At 35.9% G+C, this 27778-nt stretch overlaps 1 protein-coding gene across 2 annotated transcripts in view; it reads right to left on the bottom strand.

The window, feature by feature from the left end:
* Nucleotides 1-13492: 13492 nt before the first annotated feature.
* The window catches only part of LOC105225058 (glutamate receptor 1), a 114237-nt gene continuing 99951 nt past the window's right edge, over nt 13493-27778 (bottom strand). Inside the window, exons 14-16 of one of the 2 annotated variants that reach the window (XM_049458747.1) lie at nt 23715-23959; nt 21508-21883; nt 13493-14212 (exon numbers count right to left, since the gene is read on the bottom strand). In XM_049458747.1, the coding sequence (XP_049314704.1) occupies nt 14138-14212; nt 21508-21883; nt 23715-23959 (696 nt within the window). In that variant the 3' untranslated portion in view covers nt 13493-14137. Of the gene's footprint in view, nt 14237-21507; nt 21884-23714; nt 23960-27778 lie in introns of both variants that reach the window. The other variant, XM_049458746.1, reaches the window with a different exon arrangement.

Genomic DNA, 27778 nt, shown 5'->3' on the forward strand with positions numbered 1-27778 from the left:
AGTTCTGGCACTTTATAAGTTTTCGGTTAATGGCTATTTGTCGGCGTGGCAGTGGTCCGATAATGCCTAGTTCGAAATTTTTTGTAGCAACTGGTTGCAAAGTATAAATACGCGTCCTGCCGAATGATTCATCATTATGAACAATTATCTAAAAGGTTTAATGCGAAGCCTATCCTTTTTATATCAAATTCTGAAAATTATAAATATGATATACTTATGTATTTACGAAAAATCATGCAAAAAATGTGTGGACCTGTGTTATTACTCAAAAGCGAAGAAATAAAGAATGTGTGCTGATGAAGCTTTTATGGCCTTACTTTATCTCTGTCATGTAGGTCAGTACAACCAGAAATTTGTTAAAAGGTTCAGCAAACGGTTTTGTCTAACGAAACAATTATCGATGTTCCGTTGGAAGATATAAAATGTTCTGATAGGAACAATCGTAGATAACTTATCGATTTGGAGAATTTATTCTGAGTGTCTTTCAGAATAACCAATAACTTGAGTAAAACCCGAAATATCTTAAGAAATCTGTGAACATTAATTCTGAGCACTCTGACGGGGTACTGATCGATATGCCATATTGTATCGCTTACAAGCGAATCTTATGTGATAAGCCCTAATGTGCTACAAATCAATCACAAGTAAGCTTCAATTACTCTAAATAATATTTTCGCAACCGTTATACTAAATACATATTTTTGCATTTTTTTTATTCAAGAAGATTCACTTTATAAATATATTATATATTAATATATATGGTATGTGGGTTATGTGTAGAAGTTCACGCAAGTGAGGAAAGTTCTCTGATCGCCATTCACTTGGGAGTGGCCAGAAACGATTCTTTTACATATGGCTCAAGCAGCTCACGACTTCCGGTCTTTGACCAAGTATCCTCTGTGTAGCCTAAGAACATCCGTTTTAAGGCGAGCTAAAGTGAGAAGGCGAAACATCCCCTATGTAGGGTTGTGCGCTAGGTTTGAGATCCGCCACGTAAAAAAAACACCCAATGAAAACTTCGGCTATAATCGCGTAAACGGTGTCTACGCCAATTAAGAAGAAGATGTAGTACATTTATACCTGTTGTTAATTGGAGCCAGTGTGAAAATTGGACGATGGGCTGCACCGCCAATTTTTTTGCAACAACTATGCTTACTTCTCATATAGCACAATTTTAAATTCCATTTGATTTTTCAATTTCAAATACACAAATCAAGAAGCAGTTAGTATAACGAGATAAAACTTGCTGCGAATAATGCGCGAAGATATCGATCTGCATAATTTCTTTTCTCTCCAGGAAGCTGCTTATTTGTCGGCACCGCTAATATCTATACTAGCATACAACTGGCATTCGAACTGTACGTTCGAATATAGTGCTTGTTTGGAATGCTTTTTCATTTGACGAGATATTTGGCAAGGATTATTGCCTGAGGCGATAATATAAACTGCAAAGAAATTTTTCAGATCGGATTACTATAGGAAACAGCTGCAATAAAAACTGTACGGTAGGAATAAAATTCCTGTAAGAAAAGTTAACGATTTTCTTGTTTCAACTATTTGTACTCGTTAATTTCAGCATTAAGAAACACTTTCCTGGCATTTGCTGATTTTGTAATAAAATTACGCTTTTTTGGTTCAAAACCTGTTTTATTAAATAAAAGATGATTTTTTTTCCAAATGAAAATTCTTTTGTGCTTTACTGCAATCACAACCTAACACAAACTTACAATATTTTTACCCACTCGGGTGCGAGTTTCCTTCTTTAAGTTTCATGAACTTTTTAATAACTAACTGAAAAAAATTCATGCACTAGTGTAAGCTTCTTGTTTTTAAAATTTAGCATAACTGCGTTCTGTCCGTGCCACCGAGCTTTTATGTAACTGTGAGCTTTTAAAGTGACGAGTAAAGTTCACATGTATATAACAATCGTTAAGTTTACAAAGCTTTATAACTCATGAACGTAGCGTAAGTAACAAGCACGAAAAAGCAAATTATTGTATATACCACAAAGCATAATACCGAGCTTTGAATTAGTATAACAGTTTCTTTACAAAAGGCATGAACTTTTCTTGTTATTTATTTTATAAGGGGAAAGATGTTTTTAATGTTGCAAATAAAGCTTTTGATACATGACGTGAATATTTCTTTTTATGAATACCTTGCTAGGCTTAATGTTACTATACTTTACGCGGTGTAAGCAGAATACATTCGGAAAATTTATCTGTTGTACAAAGTTCCGTTTCTTTGTATGTCTGGTAGGGGCTGCAATGCGCTTTTGACCAAAATTCGTTATCATACCCTGAACAGGGTATATTAAGCTACCACAAAGCTGGTAAAACCCCAAAGAAAACGTCGAAAATTCTTTGAAATATAAATATAAGCGATCAGTCTTACGATCTTAATCAATTTAGCCATGTCCTTCTATCCCTCTGTATATACCCGAACTATTCTATAAGCTTTCGGTCTATCGGCCTGAAATTTTGCACACGTTCCTTTCTTATCAATAAAATGCTTCTTTGCCGATCTCGGATCTTTATATCTTATAGCTTCCACATCAATATTCGAAAAATTGTTTTGATCGGGCCACTATAGCTTAAAGTTTCCTTACAAACTGACCGATCAAAAACAAGTGAATATCTCTTTGTACCCTTTATTCTTTAAAAAAGCGCCTGTGAAAATTATTAGAGCTTCAGTGACGCCGTTAGGTTTTTTTTGTTATTATTTGCATTTAAAAGAACATTAATAATAATAGTTAGGCAAAGATCCCATATTGTATTTTTTTTTTTTTTTTTGGCGAAGATTATCGTAAATAATCAGAATACTAATGTGGTTTACAATTGAGTAACAACTGCACGAGGGCTATAAATAAATAATCTAGATCAATGAATATGTTAGATAGATAGAAATTAATTGAGGTTTTGCACTGCGATCTATGGTCTGTTGTACCCTCTCCTATATCACATATGATAACAAAGGTCCAGCACTCTGCACAATTCCAGTAGCTTGCTGAGCGGAGGTGATGTGTTTCATATCCACGTAGATGTATACATGGGCCTTGAGCCTGCTTCAACAAATTGCTGGGCAATCCATAATCAAGTCTTCTAGTTTCCGGTTCAAAGTCGCAAAACCGATAGTATGCCCATGTTGGACAAGTGTTTCTTGGGCCTGCAGCCCCAGTATGGAGCGCGACAAGGAGACGCATTTTGTCTCGATGGAGGTTGATCATACATCCAAACCTTACTAGGTTGTAACCTCCCAATAGTAACTGGACGTGACGCATTTTCTGGATGCGACAGTTGCATTGGCGATTGATTTCTGCACACTGACTTATAGTAAAGACTTCTGCTTAAAAGATCCTCGGAAAACATCCTCTTGTTATGGATAGCTTGGTATGCGGTCTGGCAATGCCGGCTCCAATGCCTTCCGGTGTTTTCGAATTGTCAGTGTACCTCTGGATAGTGCTGTCCCTCAGTAGTAGTTCAAGTATGGAATCACTCCAATCCGCCTTACTGTCGAAAGAAACTTTAACCTCCTTTGTGAATTTTAAACTCTTCCTAATGCCGTCTCTTGGTTTGTGCACATTGCCTCTGAACCACTGACGCAAGTGAGTCCTTGCAGGTTCGATAGATAGACAGGACTACGTTGCCTTTGATGTCGAGGCAACCACTACTTATGATGTCTGGCTTGCAGCCCCAGGATTACCGGGTAGGTGCATGCATATTATAAGCACACTAGTGGCTCTGGACAGTGCCACATGTCTATTCTATCGTAAGGCTTAGTCTAATGTGTGGTCTTTAGGCACATTCAACTCCCTGCCACCAAGTGTTAGGCCTTTAGCTAGGCTTAAACCTCTTTTTGTATCCTCAAATTTACCTCGTGCATTATGACAATGTCTTCATAGCACCGAGTACCATAGTTTGTGAACACTCAATCAGCTCATCTACTACGCGGCGCCACAGTAAGGGGGATTCGAATATTTTTCCCGCCCACAGTGGTTTCAGCTATCCTATTACGAGGTACAGCCTCTATCCGCATACTGGAGCCGCCACCTTCCTTTTCTCCAGTGCCTTGCGTGGGACGCATTGTCAAGCGCATCAAGAAATGCGCATGTCGCAATCTTGACATTTCCCACGGAATTTCGGAGTTCAGCCGTAAGTTGGTAAATAGCTGTGTTAGTGAATCTGTCTGCTCTGTTCGCGTACTGACTGGCGTGTAGGAGTGCGATTTTCACCGTTTTTTAGCATGAGGGAAGAAAGATTAATAATCCTGAACGATTTGTTAAGAGAAGTCCTTCCTTTCTATCTTCCTCCACGGTACGCCATGGCAAGGCTATCTCTCATCGCCTCAACAGGATATGGCAAGAGATCTTGCACACCCTAATGCAAAAGTCCTGAGAAGGTGAGACAACATTAAAGTTGTATAGAACAGGTTGTCCTATGTCAAAATTTCGATTCGCCGATACGAATCCCTAGCTCTCATTGATTAGTTCAGTATATGCTTTGAAATTTAGCTGAACTCGTAACATCGCAAATCAATTAAATTATCCTTGACTACATTAACATTCCAATTCAAATATTTATTGCCTACTGTGCTATTGAAATGAACATCAACTTTTTCCAAGAAATAAATGCATACTTCTAAATATGTCCGATCAAGGAAATATAAGATCTATTAATGAAACTTCTATATGTCAGAAGAACTCTTCATAGTTCTACATACTGCATTACATTACTACAGCAAGTAGTACATACATATGTCGCAGAAAACTGTGAGATCCAAACTGCTACCATTAAAGAAAATATAATTCATTGTTATTTTATAAATTTAGTATTTCTGTATGTTCTTTATTCTTTATTAATTTTTCAGTTTTATAATTTTCTTTGTTGTTTATAATTATTAGCATTAGTATTGACTATTATTTTATGCTTCTTTTTATTATATTTAATTTAAAATTAATATATTTAAAGTTTACGATAACAATCTGCACCGACTTATCTTTATATTTGTTTTCGAAAAACTCCTTAGTACATAGTATAATTAAATCTAAATACAATATATCAAGTTTAAACTAGGTGGCAACTAAATGTTTTGTATAAATTTTAACTACTCACATATCGTAATCAAATATTTGTTTTATATTAATTTATGTATTTTATATATAAGTATTTACTATTTATAATAATTTGGTATAAAAAATAAGAACACACATTTTTACACATATATATTTATGCATAGAAGCAGACATTATGTTTGTATGTGGTAAATGCAAATATGCTTTTGTAGATATTTTAATTATTTTGACGTTTAGTGGTTGATTTTGATTATTGTTGAATTAATTTCACTTTTGATTTGTAGGTTTTTAACTTTTTCCTTTTTATTAGTTATTTTGAATCGAAGTCTTCATTTTGACATGTTTAACGCTGTTGTTTCGTGTATATGGTTTTTGTATTATCCGCGGTTTTGATTTACGCCATTTTTCTTTAAACTGAACGAATTTGCTTAGTTTTGCAGAATAAAAAAGTAAAATCTTCTTGACCCCTTTTGCCAATGTTTTATTTTACATAAATTTTTTATGTTACAACAAAACAAATAAGTTGAAAAGTATACAAAATTTATTACCCTTTATTTACTGTATGTATTTATATACCTTTTTTAATCTGTAAATTTTGATATGACTTAAGCACTTTAACTATGTGAATCGTACCATATTATTATCTAATTAATATATATTTTTTAATTCTGTTATTATATATGTTTTTATTTAGTCTGCACTTTTAATGCTTGTTTTTTTAGATTCTTTATTATTTAGACTAGGGTACAAGGAAATATTTTTACAGCACTGTTACTCTTAACTGTCTAGTAATATGTGTGTAAGTATGTACTAATTATTCATAAATCTATAACTATAAATGCATGTTACTCATATACAACATTTATATTCTTTAACTTTCAGAATTCTTTTTTAATTTTATTGCATTACATTTTTCATTACGTGGAAGATGATAGCGTAATAGTTAATGGATGTCGTTTTCCCATTAAAACTTGTTGCGAACTGATGAATCGGTAGTATGTGAGAGGAATTATTAATAAAATTGTAATGGAAAATATTTAAAAGGAATAAATAAATAATTATTATACTCATATATTTTGGCACTTCTATAATGCTTTGACCCATTTGCATACAGGAATTGATGAACTTATCATATGAAGGCTAATTATAGTAGTCAGTGAAATGGAGTCAAGGGATTTCCCGGGAGAGGAAGAAAGAAAAGGCTATAAGTTAAAATCTTGTCAAAAACAATATGGAGTAGAAAAGAGAATAACGGGCCTTATGGCTTCGAACAGCATGTTTTAAACACTTCACTCAAATGACGAGGACTAGAGATTTTCCTCTGACCGTTTTAAAGACTTAGAAACTTCTCACCAGCAAAATAATATCGAAAAAGAGAAGGACTGTTACACATTTCTTAAAAAAAAAAAAATAGAGATAAAAGAGCTTAGTAATCTCCATTATAGGCTCAAGAATTATATCTCTGACTTGATCTCTATGAAGAATGCTGAAAATTAGCTAAAAGAGTTCAGCACAGCTATGTACATTTCTATTATTTTATAGGAGTAAATAGTTGAACTCTAGACAGTGATCTTTATTTTAGTTATTAAAAATTTGGTGGAATTTAGTAAATTCTGTTGCAATGATTAATATAATTAAATAATCATATTCGATTTACTTGTCTTGCTAAGTCATTTAGCTTTGAAGAGTGAGTTAGAAGAAACATACGACAACAGATTGTAAACTGTCGTTCCTGAGTGCAGCACTTCAGATATTGTCAACCAAATTTTAAACCGTAAATTTAAATTGCCACGCTTTAATTCCCAAGTTGTATTTTTATCAAGAGGTTTTTTGAAATTTTCACTCTTGATAAAGCATGGCTCCCGAATGGATTTTTAACACTTTTAATCTAAATTACTCTCAGAATTTTCTCTCTTTTAAAAACTATCCCCTTAATTAAGCCTTAAAGAAGCTTGGCGAAATATGAAATGAAAATATGATGCTAAACCGACCTATGTATGTATGTATAAATTTTTGATATGGAAGGCGGTGAATAAGTGTAACATGCTCCATAGTATCTTAACGGGGGATTTATTATGAAAATTCAACTTCTGTAAAATATGTGTTTCGCGCGCTACGTTCAACTTATGATCAACATAATCGGCCTACTGAGCGTACTATTCACTCATCTTGCGTCCAAGCACCCATGGAATTGAATTGACCATTTTTCGAGGTCTTAAATTGAAGACGTACAACATATAGATTGTGCAAAAATTGAATCCACTTGACCTAGCCAAGATAATTCCCTCCGCCCCATGGGCTCCTGAAAAATTCCCAGAAGATCCAATGTTTTCGACCAAAATTTTGTTCAGCGATGAGGCTCATTTCTGGCTCAGCAGGTATGTAAACAAGAAATATTGTCGCATTTGGTATAACAATCAATTTGAAGACATTCAAGAGCTGCCATTTTATACAGGCCCTTGGAATCATCGGTCCATATTTCCTCAGAAATGATGCCGTTGAGAACGTAACCGTCAATGGCAACCGTTGTCGCACCATGATAACCGGCTATTTGATGCCGGAAACTGAAGCTCGTGATCTCGACGATATTTGGTTTCAATAAGAGAGAACAGTTTGGTTAGCAGATAATATCATGTTTTGGGTCGGATCGATTGGCCACCAACATCGTGTGATACAACCCTATTAGATCTTTTCCTGCGGACAAACTCGCTTCGATTTAGTCCTTGAGGCTCGAACGAAAATTGGACTCAACGGATGAACAGACAAAAAATAAATGGCAAGAAATGTTCTTTCGAATGATAATAAATATTCCCTTAAATTTGAAGTTTTTGTCCAGAGATGGATCACACTTTTTATACTCGTATGGTTCAGTTATTACTCACATTCAAATAATCCGATAGCTATCATACGTTCTGAATGAAGCTCTTCATAAATTGTCTTACCAGTATTTAGACCTGATCAACCACACCAAACATGACTAGTTTTTGGTTAAATTATAATTTTTGCCAGTTTGTCAATTTTTGGTCTTTTTCGGCTGTGGTTCATATTATAGTCAATGTCCTTTTGTACATTTTTTGTTTAGATCTCATACCTGCAAAAGGCTGGAATTACTGTAGAATATTTAATTGCATATTTATATTATTCTTAAATTTTTTTGTGTCTCTTTTCTCAAAATTAACAATTATTGAAACACCAGCGTTTTTTTTCATTCCCAAACATTGGGATTTTTAGCCTTTCACTTTTGTTGTGCCTTACAAGTGTCTAAAAAATGCTTTTAAATTTTTTAAAATTTTATCCTACATAAATATTTCTATAAGCTGTCATTATCAAATGCCAAAAGACCAAATTGTATCAGAAATATTATTCAGTGTGAAACAAATAATTTTGTACGTTATTTGCCGTTTTCCCAGGCATTGCAAATAAATCAGTTAAATCGATCAGTGAGCCTTTAAACGCATCATATACGCTCTCAAACGAAATAAATTATTTATGCTAATTGCATAAATCAAGGTAAATTACTTGCAAAAAGTGCGTATAAAATCATTAATATCAAATTATACACATATACATATGTGAATTCACAAAAAACTATATGCCGGAATGTGTGTTATTGCATAATAAAGGGTGTACAGCTGTCACTAAAAATGATGATGCGGCCAACAAGTATAGAAAATGCATTTGTATTTTAATATTTATTTTTGTGTACTTATGTAGCTATGTGTATGTATCTACTATGTAAGTATGCAAATATTGTATTTGCGTTTGTTTAAGTTTCACTTTATCATTGCTTTAGCAAGGATTTCGCATTTACATACATATCTATTTATTAATACTTATACTACGAATTTTTTGTATTAATTTATTTGCTTATTTCGGTTTTCATATAATAATTAAAAATGTTTAGTGATCAGTCATTTCAATGCAATTAATTGCAGTTTTCATTTAACCTAAATTTATGCGTATGCACGTAAATATGTATGTATGCCTACATATTCGTATTGTTCATGAGTAGTTTTTGTATTTCACTTTTGTTGAGTTAACTTATTTATTTATGAACATGCTCATGCTCATATACATTGTTTTTGTTATTGTTTATATACGGTACACATGTGCGTTTGCTTGCGCGTGTGTGTGTTTTTGGCAGCAGTTTATAAGTTTTTAATTATTTTGGTCAAGAATTCGCAATGAATTGCTTATGTGACGCACACACTTACGCATGCCAGCACTTTAACGCTCACGCACATCATTTCACCTATGCCAATACGAGTATGTATGTATGTGTTTGAGTTTCTACATAAATGCAGCTGTGTTACTAGTTAAAATGTTGCCACTTTTGGCGTACAATTAGTTACATTCAGGTTTCTTTACAGCTATGTCGCTCTCCGTTTGTGTTACATGCATACAAACACACATTTATATCTTTATCCTATATGAATGCTTGCATTTAGCATTTAATTTATTGTTGTCATAGTTGCCTTTAGCTTCCTTTACAGCGTTTTTGTTGCATTTGTTGCCTTTCCGTAACTTATGAGCGTATGCTCTGCTTAAATTTAAGTTATTCTACAAGATTTAATTATACCGTTATTTGACTTTTTGTTGCCGTTTGTGTGGTATATGTGTGTGAGTGTCTTTTACTTTAGTAATTTACCTCTCTGTTTGCTTTGTTTATCAATATTTAATTTTACTTTCACATTTGATTTAATAGATTATATCTCCTAATACTAGCAAGCTTAAGACAATTTATTTCTAAATTACTGCATGTACAAGAAATATTTTATTGAGTTTACTTAGTTCGATTAGGCTGTGTAGTAGTTGTATGTGTGTGTGTTAATGAAACAATTTGCATTTACACTGGAAGCGTGCTTTTGTAGTCACTGCTATTTGTAGAGGCTTTAGGCTGCAGTGACTTGCTAACCTTACATTTGTTTACAAATTATTATAATTGGTGAAAATGTAACTCATACATATATTAGCAATTTAAATTAAATTGTTTTTCCATTGCCAAGAGCAAGGTAGAGTTGGTTGTCATTACAATTGCACTGGAAGCCAAGTAAGGTGTAGAATTAAAAAAATAATAATTAGTAATAAAAAAAAAAAATAAAATAAAATAAAATAAAATAAAATAAAATAAAGTAAGACATATTTTTCCAAGACGCTATTCGAATTTCTTTTGGGTTTTCTAAGTCAGGCATAGTGACTTTTATTGTTAACTAGCATTTCGAAATTTTTAACGGTAATACATTTCATGGAAAACCGCTTAATATGTCACTACCAAAGCTGTAATACCGTGCACAAACACAAAGTTATCTAATCAAGCTTTTGATACCGATGACGTGAGTCGATTTTAAGATCGATATCTCAAAAACTGAGCGACAAGTTCGCCAACGGATCTAGGTGTGATGAAGAATGCCATTAACTCAGCAAAGTGAACAGACATAATCAAGGCTCTGTATGACATACGCCCGCCTCAATATCTCATGAAAATTATTATGAGTTACTTTGAAAACAGGCACCTATTATTCGATGCTGATGAAAGCACCGAGAGCTACTCCATTTCAGTGGAACCTAATGGATGATGGGGCGCTGGCGAGACACTAACTAAAACCCATTAAATTAATTGCTTACGCCGACAACCTTATTATGGTAGCAGTGGCTAAAAACCTAGATGTCCTCCGGCGCAAATGCAATGAGTGCATAAACCGTCTGCGACAATGGTTTTCTTCAATGAGTTTAGAACTGGCTGTGCAACAGACAAAAGTCATGCTCATAAAGACTAGAAAAGTGAAGGAAAATATGTATATCTCTGACCATAGGGGAGTATGTGATTTATCTACAGCCACAACTAAAGTTTCTGGGAGTAATAATAAACTCAAGGTTATACACAGTAGATCGGTTTTATTTAATCCGGCTCCAATATGGATCCAGGCGCTAGAGATTAAAGCATTTGCCAGACAAATAGGCACAGTGATGCTTCTTAAGTAATAGCCAGTAATGGCCTATTGACATTTAGGGTGCAAATATGAGCGGGTATACAAGTCATCAGAGTCGTCTACAGGAGCCCAAAAAGAGAAAGGAAAGTTAAAAGCTAAACAATATGGCAGCAGCGGTGCAAACATCACTGAAAGGACGGTTGACCCACAGTCTGATACCGGACATCTCTTCATGGATCGACGTTCGACATGGGGATTTTCCCCTAACCCGATTAATAAGGGGACTTGGGTGCTTTAGAAGCTGCTTGTACAGATTCCAGCATGACATTATTTCAAATTGACCGACGTGTTCAGAGTGTTTCGAAGACTCTGAGTATGCATTTATTTATTGCCCTCGCTTTTTAAGTACAAGGGGAAAACTTAAAACTACACTCGGTGCCAGTTTTCTGGTGGAAAATTTGACTACACTCATGCGCCAGTACACTGAGAAAGATGCTCAGTATGCTTTGACATTTCATCATGAATAGACTTACTAACGAGCAACGCTTGCAAATCATTGAATTTTATTTAAAAATTCAGTGTTCGGTTCGTTTTTTGTTTTTCGACAAATTTTGTTCAGCGATGAGGCTCATTTCTGGTTGAATGGCTACGTAAATAAGCAAAATTGCCGCATTTGGGGTGAAGAGCAACCAGAAGCCGTTCAAGAACTGCCCATGCATCCCGATAAATGCACTGTTTGGTGTGGTTTGTACGCTGGTGGAATCATTGGACCGTATTTTTTCAAAGATGCTGTTGGACGCAACGTTACGGTGAATGGCGATCGCTATCGTTCGATGCTAACAAACTTTTTGTTGCCAAAAATGGAAGAACTGAACTTGGTTGACATGTGGTTTCAACAAGATGGCGCTACATGCCACACAGCTCGCGATTCTATGGCCATTTTGAGGGAAACTTCGGACAACAATTCATCTCAGAAATGGACCCGTAAGTTGGCCACCAAGATCATGCGATTTAACGCCTTTAGGACTATTTTTTTGTGGGGCTACGTCAAGTCTAAAGTCTACAGAAAATAAGCCAGCAAACTATTCCAGCTTTGGAAGACAACATTTCCGAAGAAATTCGGGCTATTCCGGCCGAAATGCTCGAAAAAGTTGCCCAAAATTGGACTTTTCCGAATGGGACCACCTAAGACGCAGCCGCGGTCACATTTTAAAATGAAATTATCTTCAAAAAGTAAATGTCATGAACCAATCTAACGTTTCAAATAAAGAACCGATGAGATTTTTGCAAATTTTATGCGTTTTTTTTTTTTAAAAAGTTATCAAGCTCTTAAAAAAATCACCCTTTATTTATTTATTGCCCTCGCTTTTTAAGTACAAGGGGAAAACTTAAAACTACACTCGGTGCCAGTTTTCTGGTGGAAAATTTGACTACACTCATGCGCCAGTACACTGAGAACTGGAAGCCTGTCAGCTAAATTCGTTTGAAGAAAATAGTTTCGATAGTATAGCCAAACAATGGTCATTGTGCCGCTGGAGACTTTTGCTTAGTTTGTAAAAAAATTATGACGTCTTGTTACAGATTCTTCTTTGAAAGAGAATGTTTCCAAACTTTTCGGAACATAGTTTAGTTAAGGACTAAAGTGTCCGACAACTTCTTATTTTCTGTCAGCTTGTCTAGTGACATCATAAAACCATATAAGCAACATTCGACTTAAGATATTACCAAAAGAAAGATTATGCTCAGGAATAGCAAACTTCTCAATTTTAGTTACAGTAGAGGTATAGTTCAAGTTTTGGAAGTTGTGATTTATTTTAGCTTTCTTCTGTTCACTCTTACGTTTAGTGAGAGTACTAAAATGAATAAATTATATCACCTTCGTTAATACAACCATGTTATCCTTTCATATCGTTCCGGTGAATATTTTTAAACATTTTCGCGAATTTGAAAAGGCATTTTCAGATTGCTTGGAAGTACAAAGCTAAAATTTAAATGCTCAAAGTGGTGCTTCCAAGTCGGTGACCAACATCACTCGAAAACTAATCGACGATTCTTTCTCACCGAAACAACGTATAAACAACTTAAGACCCAAATTTTGGCAAAAAATTTTACGTATGCAAACCTTTATTTGAAGTCTTAGGATCTTAAAATCACTAAATAAAATCTTTATATTTTTTATTTTCAACAATATTTTTACACAATGATAAAACTGTTATAAAATCTGGACATGAAAAGCATTGAAGAAAGCGGTTATAACTATTGATGAAGTGTCCTCTCTTGTAATGAACTCAGCTCGTAATTTGTTGTTTGTAAATAGAAAATGGATACTTTAAGCGAAACAGTATTCAATAGTTTAAGTAATCACGGCGGAAAGTATTCTGATGTACAAGTCTTGATGATCTTTAGATAATTCTTTTGAATGAAGTCAAATTGTAAAAGAGTTATTTAGGTAAAAAATCGGGTAAACAATAAATTATGTATATATATATATATATGATATAAAATTAGCGAAAATTAAGATGTTAATTAAAGAGTTCTTTGTCAAAATTTATAATATACATACTACTTTAAAAAATGTATATTTGCATTGCCTTGTAGTTTCACTTGTGTTTTGCAGTGTTCTGTATGTGACTGTATGTCTGCAATGAGTTTTTATTACATGACTAATACCAAACAAAAAATGTGTCTTGTGTATGATTTCGTCTGTGTTTTTACTTATATAATAACACATTTATTTTTATTTTCACTCTTAGTAATATCCATATATACGCTCCTAGTTTATTTTATTAAGTTATTATTTTTGATACTTTCACACGCTTAATTCCACTTTTTTGAATGTTGTTTCAGTATATGTTTTTTGTAAGTTTTGCTTTTTCACATCGTTATGTGTTTTTGAGTTAGTATATATGCATTTATGTATATGTATATATATATATATATTTATTTATTTGGCGTAGGGATGATTTACATCGGGATTTCGCATGAGCGTACTATTCTGGCTGCCCGGCATTGTTGTTGCATTTTGATCATGATTGCTCAGTATCTTCTCCGTTTCCTGCCGGCTGTTGGCCATTATGCGGCGTATTGTTGGTGCGCAGGGTGTACGTCAAAGGCGCGATTCCTGCGCATGTTCATGTCAAACCTGACTGTGCGCATTCATGTGCATTGTTTCGGCCTCAGATGCGGCACTTAATTGTCCGGCTGGATAATACTGCAAAGAGGCACAATTGAGGTACTGTTTGAACGTTAATAATAGTTGTGACCACAATGTTATCAAAATTCAATACAAGTGTGTGCACTAGTGTAAATGTATGTAAGTGTGTGTGTTTTGGTGTATAGTATGATTTAGCGTGCGGGATTTCATCTTTTACACAACTTTTGAATATGTATTGCCTTCTTGATGGCTTTAATGCTTGAATATGAAAGGATATTTATATGTTTAGTCTTCAGTCAACACATATATACATCCTTAACTTAAATCGTAAAACAAATTGAACCGTTTTGAAGAAGAAATTATATAGTAAGTGCCGTTGAGACAGTATTGCATGAGTTTAATATACAAAAAAGTCAACATTCATCGGAATAAAACCCGTTTTCAGTCTATTGAAGAGATACAACAAAATTCGATCGTTCGTTATAAAGTACTTATGTATATGGAAAGCATTTCATTTGAAATTATCTTTTTAATTAAGACAATGATGTACTCTCCAAAATAATTGCTCCGATCGGGTCACTATTGCATACATCATAACATTATACTATAAATAACTGACTGATCAAATTTTTTGTATGGAATATTTTATATTTGTAAAGGGTGTTATAGCTTCGCTTCAGTGCAACCGGTTTTTACATTTTTTCTTGTTTTTGTTTTAATTATGTATGCTTTGATCCCCACAAAAATAAATATATTTACTCTAAAACAAATTCTTAACTCCAACAAGTGCATACTTAGTATATCACGTGCCGCTCAGAGCCGTTTGGCGTTAACTAATTCCTTTTAATGGTTAACTTAAACAAGAATTTCCAAATTAATAAAATTGAGCACTAACAAATGCGTACAAATGCATACATATAACAGGCAGACACTGCTAATTCTACTAAGTAAAGCATTTTGTCGGCGTCCTAGATTTTGCATGAGCAATCAGGAAGCAATCAACACCAACCCAGCTACCAAAAGCTGTTACTTGCATCAAACATATTATGACAAGCCACTAAATACATACATCATTACAAAATACCTGCTGCTCTAACATGTAATTAGAACTCAAACATGCACCGAAAATTGCCAGCTAGCTGGCTTGTTGTAAACGAAAGTTGTATGCACAGTGCTGCATTACCACTACAAGCCCACACACACACATACACAGACTAATGTTTAGAAAATGAGGCTGACGTGGTATGCTGTAGACGCCACTGGCGTTAACATAAGAGAAACTGATACATCAGACCAAACAAATATGTATGTGGAGGCATATGAGGGCACACACTAACACATATGCTAAATGTATACAGTGTGCGCTGACTGTCAGTCAACTAAGTAGTAGCTATGTTATCTAACCTCCTCGCCTTACTAAGGCGCACATTACTTGATGTTGCTGTTGCATCGGTGTAAATTCATATTAATTTCAGAAACATAAAACAGTTTGCTATATAAGGGACATTGCCCAACACACCCGCTCAGCAGGGAATATGGGCTGAATTTTAAGTCAAACTGTAGCACAGTGGCAACTGCTGAACGGCGTTGCGGTTGCCAACACACATATGTGGGCACGTGTGCATTGTAGTAGACCGTGTGGTCACCCGGCGACAGATATGCCCGTGTCAGTCATTAGTTGAACGTTTCGTCCGACACAGCTGACGACGACGGCGACGACGACGACGATCTGATCGCTGTTACGCGCCTGCAAGGCTCGTATTAATGAACGCGATGATTATTCAGCCATGCGGAGTACGAAAGCAAACAAGTGCACGGGTTACAAGTGCAAACACATATTCACAGCGCACACAAGCATGCAACGAGTTGACTACGTTGCATCGGTGCCTGCAAGCCAACTTTTGCTGCAGGCTGGCAAATAGGTGCACACACACACACACATACACAGAGAACCATTACAGATAGTAATATGTGCGCGTTGTGTATGGCTTAGGCTTAACTCATTCTTGCAGAGCATTCACCGCACCGTCAAAGACGTATTGCGTCAGTATGTGTACTCATACATATGTATATATAGCATATTCGTGTGTGGGCCTAAATAGCTGGTCCACGGCTGTTGGTTGCTGATTTGTTTCTATTTGTCTGTTGGTTGCTCAGCTGCCTGTCAGCCGTTTCGTATGGGCGTGCGGATGTACGGCACTAGACGGTCAGGCACCCAAGCGGCAGCAGGCAAGGGAGCAGTCGAGCAAATTTTGCCAACAGGCAAATGAACGTTCAGTGCATTCCATGCTCGTATCTCCCTTATGCCAACTGATTAAATGCCCACTGCTTTGTTCGTCCCTGTGTGGCTGTATGCATGTGTGTGTACTATGCTTTTGTATATTTATGCATATTAAGCTCAGCAGTTGCGTTTAGCTGAACGCACAAATAACGTTAACGCGTCCGCCAGTGGAAAATGTGCTTTGAATTGTACGCAGTTGAGTGTGCGTACTGTATGTGTGCGGAGATACTTTGTTAGCTCTCTGGTTATTATAGTCATAGTGCAGGGAAAGCCTGAAATGTTGCATAGTTCCACTGGTTTTATCTGTCCATATTCGATTGCTGCTGTAGCAATTGTAACGGGCCGGATGCACTATTTGGATTGCTTTATATCCGCCTTAACGGTAGCTCTTATGGGTTTTGTGTTGAGCAGTGATATGTGGGTGCATAACGGCTTCGTACAAATGTCTACACGCCTACTAATGTTGAGATATCAAAACATCTAATTCTATGTTCTAATATCAAGCTAGCCTATGTTCTTGATTAGTGGGATTGAATTTTTTTTCGTTTGTAATGTGGTATCTAATAAAAGTACTATTTGCTGATAACCGAACTAACCATTCATGATTTCGTCTATTACATACAATGCTATACGTGCCCAAAGGTTGGGCACTAAGCCACAAACTTATTCGAAACTTTATTTTTGCGTATAGAAAGCAAATTGGCCAATCTCGTTTACACACTACTCTCAGAACATGAGTTTATATGCGAAAGAAATAAGAGTGTACTTCCCTTGATTCACCACCTTTTACAATAAAAGAACTGCAGCAAGCCACGCACAAACTGAAGAGCAATAAAGCACCGGGATCGGATAGAGTTCCCACAGAAATTTAGAAAATAATTTCTGTTGAACGGTTCCATGTTCTATTTGAAATGAACGTTACAATACCTGCTTGAAGGCAGTGCTGCTTCCAAAGATATGGTAAAGACAGCGACACACATAGGTTTCTGCTAGGGCATACTGCGGCTAAAAATATAAGGAGTTGCCGCAGGACAATGACATTTGGTACATCATTGTTTTGGATGCCAATCAAGAAAAAAATGAAAAAATTTTTTTAAAAAATTTTATTTTACGCCCACCTCCCATATAAGGTGAAACTTAATTTTTGACCTACAGCACTGATTTTTGGTACATAGCATTTTTATGACATTATATATGTTGGTGTTAAATTTCAATAATATCCGCCCACTTTTACGCCCACCTCCCATACAACTAAAGTCTCTTTTAGCAACTTTTTTACATCTTCGTGACATTCTGACATTGTTTTTTTCAAGGGGGGGGCAATTTGGGACAGCTGAATTTAATTTAGCTGAGACTTCAGGCTTTAATTCGGTATATGTATGTCGACAGCGGTAGACAGCGCTAAAAAGGTGCACCACTTTGAATTTGAAGAACATTGAAATTTTGACGTCCAAATTATGTTGTTGCACAAAATTTTTTATGCATTATTTTTTTCAATGGATTTTGATGCAAATTTTTTCTTTGATACATATTATAAATGAAATATAATAACAAAGTTGAATTTCAATAGTTGTTTTATTGTATCAATGATTTGACTTTTGAGTAAATTTTTTGCTAATTTTGATGTTCTCTACATTCACCAACTTTGCAGATAGAATCCTAATACTTTGGGAAAATAATGTATAGATAGTTGGTAACAAACTGTGAAATTTTTTTTTTCAAATCAGACAACATGAAATTTTTGAATTTCGGCCACAGATATCCCAATGTGCGGCATGCCCTAATCAGCTAAGGAAAGTGCAGCCTTATCAGTCACTCTGCTTGATCTACATAGCTGAGAAGTTGTTTGAGAAGTTAATTAGGCTGAGGCTAGATACATCGCAAACGCCACTCTCCAAAACAGCATTCCGATCCCATACGTCGACATGAGGTGCAATAAAAAGCGTAGAAAATGCCCATATTTTGTGTCATCCCTTTAAGGTACAGGGTTTGTCCGGAAAGTAATAGGTCTGATTTTCTTCCGCCGAGAGTGTATTTCGAAGCGTGCGCGTACCAACTGGATTCAGTAGAGGGCTAACCAACGAGCGGCTGATCATTGTCTCCGAGTACCTAGAGAGTCAGGACAAATATCTTCGCACGACGTGTTTGTGTGAGTGGTGCAAGTCGAAAATGCAGCGTTCGTTAGAACAGACATAAGCGATTAAATTCGGTGTGAAACTTAAATCTGCGACAGAGGCGTTGATATGATCAAGCAGGCTTACCCAGATGTTGCTTAAGCAAGACTTGGTGTGTTTTCGTAGCACCAGAAGTCGCTGATGAAGACCATGCTAGGAGACCTGCGACTCCGACAAACACCGACAATGTGACGCGTGTGCGCAAAGTTTAGAACTCAGACCGTCGACTAAGTATTGGTTTAAAGGGAAGTCTGCTTTAGAACCTTCAAAAAAAAACATTTTTTTTACTTAAATCTTTTTAAAAATTATCTAAGAATATGTCCCCAAGGTTATAGATTGGAGTTCAAAATATTGTCGAACCTAGAAGGGAAATAGTGACCGTGTGTCTAGCAGATATATGAGCGCTTTGGCAAAAAGCGAAAATTTTGAAGCGCGATTTCTCAGTTTTTCATTTTTACGATTTTTCTTAATTGGTGGTCAATGTAGAAAAAAAAGTGAACGTCATATGTAAATTTCTTTTCTGTGGTTCATGACATTGTGACGGAGCACTTGAATGTGCGCCAGATGTGTGCGAAGATGGTCCCAAAAGTGCTCACTGACGACCAGAAATACCACACACTGAAAGTGACCACCAATTTTTGAATAACGTAATAACAGGCGACGAGTCATGGATCTTTGAGTATGATCTCGAGACAAAGAGGCAATCTTCCGAGTGGCACACGCCAGCAGAATGAAAATCCCTTGGCATCCCTGCATCGACGCAGAAGGAGCCTATTTTGGAGTTTTTAAAGAATTGTAACGATTGGTTCAATAAATGTTTTAAATCGACTCAGTTCTCATACTTTCTGGACAAATCCTCTGGTCATGCTGTACATTTGTGATGCGTTCAACAGTGGAAAATGGAGCGAAGATAGTTTTCAAGATACCTGGCTATCTTATAAAAATAGGGCACAACAGACCCAAGGTTGCGTTCATTAATCTTATGAAAATGGTAAGGAGCCATCTGACAGCCCATATGCTGGTGTATCAATGCATCGACATCTGTCCTGGGTTCAGTCGTCTGGAAATTAAGTTACAACTCCAAATGCTTTATGAGCGTTAACCATCTATATACAAGGTATACTAAAAAATTATCGATACAAGGTATTACAATACAACGCTCGGCAGCCCTGAGTGTTTGCTTAGCTTAACGAATAGTGTCAAGTTCTAGTAATACATCTATGGGTATCAATTTACATTTTGGTTACTGAGCGCTGAAATATTAGGGAACCGTAAATTCATTGACAACATAGAAGTAATCCGAATTTTATATATAGCGGGAAGTTAGAGCAGAACTCTAATATAGTGGCGAAATTGATGGACCAAAGAAGGATATTGATGCAGAAATTAATGGAAAACCTACACAAATTAATCAAAAGGGACTTCAGGGAAGTAAACCGAAAAAATAGACAACCCGAAGTGTATCTACCCCGACTCAAAGGATAACGATGTCGATAACACATTTTTTAAGTATGTACAGTGGCAATAACAGCGGATCATATTAACAGAAGTGACTGGAACGGTTACAGCAAAAAACGTCATTGAAACTATACTTGAAATAGGGAACTGGGTATGGAAGCAGGTGCTTAGACGTAAATCTTTGAATGAGAAAATTGGAGTGCCATCCTCAAGTAATGCGAAAACGATTACAGTGTGGCCGATGGTTCTTTAGAGGCGAGTTTTTAGTGACCAGCTCTCGCACCTGTAAAAAATTGTGAATTTGGATGATGTACACTTTTAAAGCACAAAAGAGGTGGAACGGCGGAAATAATCACAATATTATGTTCGATGTCCACAAAGTTAAATTGAACGAGGCAGCTGAGGCTCTGAAGCTAAAAAAGAACTTATGGGAAATATTGTTCAGAAACATTTTTGAAAGCTCTGTAAAATGAATTCCATGCGAGTTCATAATCGACCGATTTTCAATGGAAAAAGTCATTAAAAATTATTGTAAACTTTCTTGAATTGCGACTCGAACTGCTTGAGTTTCTGTTCTGACCCTCAGTCATCAGCCTCCTGTTCTCATACCGCGAATAAATATGCAAACAAATATATTTTGAGGCAGTTGTACCGAAAATTATTTCTAAAAGTTTTATTTTTCTAAAAGTTTGTTTGGTTTTTATAATATGAACTTTTCTGAATAACCAATGTTAAGAATATTAAATCCCCTATTATGTATGACAACTACAAAGAATATCGCAACCGCAAGAAAATCGTACACCAAGACTAGTTATACACATATCTAAGCATGAAAATCGGTTACTTGTCTTTGGCAGCTGAGCAGCCAGTCGATTTATTTGATATACTTGTATTACATAGGTATTTCTAAAATCATTTTTGTGATATAAAAACTATCAAATTCGGCAAACAACTAAAGTTCAGAGCCAGCTACAGCAGGTTGACAGCTATTTGGTTATAAATTCATGGAATATTTTTACAGAAACTATACAAATATATAAGTATATTGATAGAAACTTTTCTACGATTAGATTTCAAAAAATTATCGTTTCTTAATTGTGTTATTAAAATGATTTCGCCATATAAAATCTACTTCATTTCAACCTTTTTTCCGTTATTTGTTGTGAAATATTTTTAAAAAAACTTACAATGTCTATTGATGCGACCGTTGTGCTTTCAATTTCTTTCGGTTTTTTTTTTATTCTATCGCAAATTAAACACCGCAAAATGATTCTGCACCGATTACTATTCGGTTAAAATCTCACTCTGTTATCGAACAATACTTAATCCCTTTTAAATTTTAAATTCATACATTCACATAATCTAAGTACATATTTGTATGTAATGTGCATGTGTGTGTAAACGTTAATGGCGACCAATACAATACATTTTCAACTTACCCCAACACGACCATTATCATATTCTCTGCTCGCTTGAATAGTCAATTTCGCTTTAGAATGCATGGCATCTGTTAGGGAATTCCTTTGATGTGAACCACCGCCGGACGCTGAACTCAGCATGGAGCCGTTCGCTTTTTGTGCGGACGCTTTACTGCGAAAGCAAAACTCAATGATAGCCACAAAGACAGCCACCAAGAGGCCACCAATCAATATATAAAATATACCAGCCACATTACTCAATGACAATTCACTGCGTGATGTGTCCTGATTGTCCTTGTTGAGGTTGCATTCAGTTTTGTCATACCACCATTTATTGCGCAATTTGATCAATTCACCATTCTCCTTCAGCGATAGCACAGCCAAATTAATCGGATCTCTGTGTGGCGTCGGCCAAATTAGTGCATGTGTGTGTATGTATGTGTGTTTGTGCATGAGAAGTATTGGAGCAAATAAATTGGTGTGGAATCCATTTGTATGCCGATAGTTGCCCAATAGATATTTAAATAGTTCGGTTTGGTTTCGGATTTATGAGGTTAGTGGGTCGTGTGGTTTGCAAAAGTTTGTCGTTCCATGAGGTTAGTGAGATGAAAAGTGTTGGATAATTGGTAATTTAGTTGGTTGTTTTTATGTGTGTGTGCATGTTCAGTTATTTTAAATGAATGCCCGTTAAGTTGGTGATTTTTTTGTTGTGCCAAACAGTGTGTGGTATTTTAATGTTGTTGTTGATGGTTGCATGTCCATATCATTCCATTTGGTAGCATGAAAACAATAAAGAAGAAAATAGCATAATGAATAACTAGAATAATCAAGCAGACAACAATTAATTGTATTGAAAACGAATAACAATCGGCGAAAAAATGGCTTGTGCGGAGGAATAAGAGATTTCATTTAAAGTGCAGAAGGATAAAAGTAGGCCTTAGTATATAATGTATGGGGCACAAATTTATTGCAGAAGTTATTTGCATATGTAGTTTCAATCAAGCATAACCTATATAACATACATGTATGTACATATACCAAATTATGAAATATATAAACATACTCGTATATGCATACACACGTATGTAAAAGCGAAATTTTTAATAAAGAAATTCCACTGGCATACATTATACAACATTTTGCTTGCCTGCACAGCTGACTGCTTTGGTTCCTGTTGCTGTTGGCAGCAGTCAGCCTTTGAAGTTGCCACCAGCCATCCAGCGAGGCGTGCATTGGGCTGTGGCAAGACAAGACGCGCTCGTTAGCTGTGCACTGGCGTGCGTATGTCGGCATAATTTCGTACACGTAGTAGGCATACGAGTATAAGTTGTATGAAAAATGATGTAAAGTTATTTCGCAAAATTTCGGAAGTAAGGCAAAAAATTAATCTCACTTTTGCCAAAAAAAAAACAAACTTTGCTCAGTAGTTCTTAGATCTGAGTGGGATTAAAGTACATATGTATATGTAGTTAAAAATTTCATGAAAATCCTTTTTAGGTGTAGCTTTAGTTTTTCAGCAAAATAGCTAAGGCTTATTCGCTCGCTTACTACAAAATTTAATAATCCTTTGCTGGGTGATTCAATAAAGCGATTAAATTACTGACAACGTAGAGAGAGGAACACAAATTTTTTGCAGCATACAGTTCTGCATGATATTTTGATAAGCCTAGGCTCAAATTTCATCAATATCGATATCGCATATCGTTTTAAAAATGAGAGTTGTCAAGTTAGTTTTGGTTTCATTTACATGAGAAAGTAGCAGATTTTTTTATAAAGAGTTCGAATGAGTTGAGAGCAGGGTAGGTTTATCAGATTAAAGTTCTGTACTCAGGCTTTCGCAGCTTTCTTCTAAAAAAAAAACAAAAAAAAAAAACTTTATTACAAGTCGATTAGGCAAATGTCTGGCAGATTTGAGTATAAGTGCGAACTGAGAACTTTAGATGCTTGGTAGCAAAGAATTACATACTAAATAATTCATTTTCGGAAGAAATAATTTTCTGAAAAACGAAGCACTCTCGAAATACAAAACCATCTCTATTAGACTTCAAGCCCAGTCCACGTGCCTTATATGCTAAGTTCGGATTAAAAAGCCTCCATCTACAAATATTGAAATATGCTTGGGTTGCTCACTGGTATGCGCATTTCGCCAATGCTTTCTCAACTTACCCATTAGTTATATAACCGAAATTTACGTACCCTTAAATAAATATGCAATCTTGCATACTCACCTCAAAGGCGATCCAATCGGTGTTGCTATGCCAAATCCTTTCGTATCCAGATTACGTCCGACTTTCATCGTATCGCAGGGTTCTCTGGCATTCACATACTCATTCTTTGGCGATTCCATCAGCAGGGCATATTTGCCTTTTGATGTGCGCACTCGACGTATGCCTTCATCGTATGTGCTAACAAAGACATGCTTTTTCGAATTCATATACTCCCACATCTTGTTATGTAAGCCGATTTGGGAACGCTGAAATACAGAAACAAAACGGCACAACAAATGATTTACATACATAATAAATTTGTATATCTATAGTAATTCATTATAAATACATTATTTGCAAGAACATCCTCGTGTATGTGTGCACACCAATTTAAATATTTAAAGAAGCACAAACACCGCCACATGTGCGAATGCGCTACTATTAACCTCACACAACGAAGTGCCCGCACTCCCACGCCGTGAATATGCATGGGTGTGTGTGTGCGCTCCACCCACATACAATGCATTACAGGTATGCCTGCATATACACATACATACATAGTTGAGCATATGTTTACATGTAGCAGCGGGTTGCTGAAAATTGCTTTCGCGACGCCATTGCTTTTGCCAGAAAGAGCTGCCGGGATAAAGAATTTCAGAGTGAATCTTAAAAACTTCCGGTTGGCCAAATAGCGCGCACCCGTCGGGAGGTTGCAAATATTAATAAAAAGCTAAAAGAATTTGTAGAATTTTATTAAATCGCACAATAATTGTGTGCGTCAGCCGGTGAAATTTCCCGATACCTTTATGGTACCTCCCCAAGTGCATACATTAGTGGCGACGTTCGAATGGGGCAGCAAATTCAATTAAATTAATAAATTTCTGTCCGCCATGGAATATACGAAATCTTTCCAAATAGTTTCCATTGCTTAGGTCTAAAGTCATTTGTGTCTTTATGTTTGGGTTTGCTATAGGTGAGTGTCCATTGAGGAATTTAAAGCTCAATATTTAATATAATTTTAAAAGTTTAGAATACTGGATAAGTTTCGACTACTTTGCCATTTTAATTCAACATAGTGTCAATATTTCATCTGCGTAATTAGTATTTCCAAACTTTTTTTTATAATTTGTAGTAATGAAATGCCAGAGAATAGTCACGTTCATTCTCTATACAATGGTCATGTTTAAAACCGCTAAAAGTGCAATAACTCTTTAGCGAAAAAGTCAAAATCTTGAGATTTAGACATTGATATAACGGGTGATCCAACTAGAGGTGATTTTTTCTATAGCCTTATTTTGATAGATCACGCCTGAGGCGTGTCAAGCTGTTATTTTATTTTTGTTCAGTAAGGGCATTTCATCATGGAAAGATTAACGGTTGAAGAACGTTTACAAATCGTTCAACTTTATTACGAAAATTCACTCGCCAAATTTATAGTCAACATAATTTACCTTCTAAGCATACTATTCCCTACACCATCACCCATCCTGAGACTCGGCATTCATTATTGGATAATATTGGACTGATTAGGTCACGTCCAGCATGCAGTGAAGAAAATATGGCAGCCGTAGCAGACACACACCACCTTTTCGTCGATTTTAAAGTTGCTTTTGATATCGCGGAAAAGGGCTGCCTCTATGCAGCTGTGTCTGAATTTGGTATACGGTTGTATAAACTGACGTTGTGCAATACCAAAAGCTCCCTTCAGGATCGGGAAGGACCTCTCCGAGCCGTTCGATACCAAACGAGGTTTTAGAAAATATCTCCTGTCATCAAAAAAATAGTCATCGCACTCTTGATGTCCTACGTCATTGTTGACAGTCATAACTTCGAAATCGTAGATAATTTCGCCTATCTTGGTATCGCCTATCAGTATTAACACCAACAACATGTACGATGAAGCAGTGTGCTCTGATATTTTCTGAGAGATGTAATTCGATATTTTAATCTGATATATTATATAAATTTAACACCTTGCTGGGATAAGGCGCTTAAAGCAAATAAATTTATACTCAACGACTTATTTCAATTGCACTTCGGCAACTCCGAGGCGCTTTCTTCACACATTACTACCAGCGTGTGTTGTGAATGAAATGGTGAATTGAATTTGACATTTTCGCTGGAGTGATTTAGTCAGCATGGTACCCATACTACGTGTGTATGTATACGTCGCATACGAATGCACAATGTATTGATGATTTTGCGCTCGCTTATTGCGAGGGAAAAAATATAATTCTGTGTAACGTCATTGCGCTGACGAGTTGCAGCAAAAAGCTGTTGACTACTGAATGACGTGCTGTGCAATTATTTTTGACAGTCTACTGCTGCAACAGTAACCAAGAGCATCACTGCGATTGCACCAATTTTTTATCTTCGTTGACAACCACATGCACTGCCATAAATAATAATGTTCTTTTGTATTGGTTCATATATGGTTTGCCTGCTTAAAGCTTAGTTCTGGCGAAATATTTATGAGGATAATCGAAGAGTGTGTTTCTGCTCAAAAATTTTATGGTTTTTTTCACGAAATTTGACATACATAGTTTATTATCAAAGACAGCCTTATAATCTTCGAACAAATTTTCAAATCGGACCACTATGGTATATAGCTGCCAAACAATAACAGCAATTGCATAATCTTCACAAAAATCACGTTACGGTAAGAAATTTTCTTTATTTGGCAAATATCTTCACGAAATTTCGAATAGATTCTTAAAACTTCAGTTCGGCAAAGGCTAGCAATAGACTTCCATGTTAATACAATGTTAGCATCCTAGTGCTGTTAAGAGGGATTCATAGAAAAAAGTTTCGCTTGTCATAAAGAGTTTTAGCAGCTCTGCATGCATACGTACATATAAGAAAAATGGGACGAAATTGCTCTCATATGATCCGAAGATTCCAAGAATTTCAATATAACCTCACTTTGCTTTGTGATTTCGTTCTAATATGGCACACTCGAATCTATCATGGAGAGTTCCTCTTACCATTCATTCATTTGTATATACATTTCTATACTTTGATGCCCTCAATATCTGCAACTAAACTTGCACACATGTGCGCGTGTGCTTCACATTCAAATATGACCGACATGGGCACACTTCACCAATGTATGGATCCTACTCACACGGTCCTTTCGTATTCACTCACCACTGCCTGTCTGTCTCTCGGAGCTTGTCTGGCATTGTCATTTGTACTGACAGCGTGGCCCAGCTCACTTTCGGCGAGTTTTATTTTCCATATTTTTTCCTTGGACCGGTATTGATTTCAGGCAATTACACCCCATGACAGCGTAAATCAATCAAAGAAAAATTTTATTACAGAAATTTCCAAAGTGAATTGGTGCAAGATTGACTGGGCTGAAAATGTTTGACAACTTGAGCAGATATTTGAATTTTTATTCATTAAAAACGCAGTTACCATGAAAATACAAGCCACCCCCCTCCCATGTACAGGGCGTAATGTTGTCATGTGCAAGCAGATTCGAGTGAAAAACATGACCCACGTGGGGAAATCACATCACAAATTGCTCAAATATGTCGAAATATCAAAGCCAAGTGTAGCAAAAACCGGTCGGATGTGCACACATATCGATCAAATTAAATTTTACAAGCTCTGCATGTGTATATATGTATATATGTATATTTGCGAACAAACTCGACTACTATATTACGTATATCGGAAAATGTCCGTTAGTGGTCATGTGAGTTTGTATTCAGGGCATCCATAAGCCTTAATACCTTCCAATCCGCAATGCTTGGAAAATCATGAGATATACATATGTACATATATAATATTTATTTATGTACGTAGTTATAGTTTTCAAAGTTTAAATTTCGGAAATTTATTGAGTGAATTTAAAAGTTACTCGAGTTTTCCTCGACTTCAATCAACAAGCAATTACATTAAACATTGAAAGTTTAATTTGTAATAATAATTGTGTAAATACATGCAACTGCTTGGTTGTGAGGCTGAGGACTCTTTATTCACACTGAATTTATCTTACTCAATAGTTGGCAGCTGAGTGCTCTTTGAACATTAAAACGACAAAATAGATGGCTTATTAGCTAGATATTACATAACATGAT

The sequence above is a fragment of the Bactrocera dorsalis genome, chromosome 5 (genome assembly GCF_023373825.1).
Source record: "Bactrocera dorsalis isolate Fly_Bdor chromosome 5, ASM2337382v1, whole genome shotgun sequence".
Lineage (NCBI taxonomy): Eukaryota > Metazoa > Arthropoda > Insecta > Diptera > Tephritidae > Bactrocera > Bactrocera dorsalis.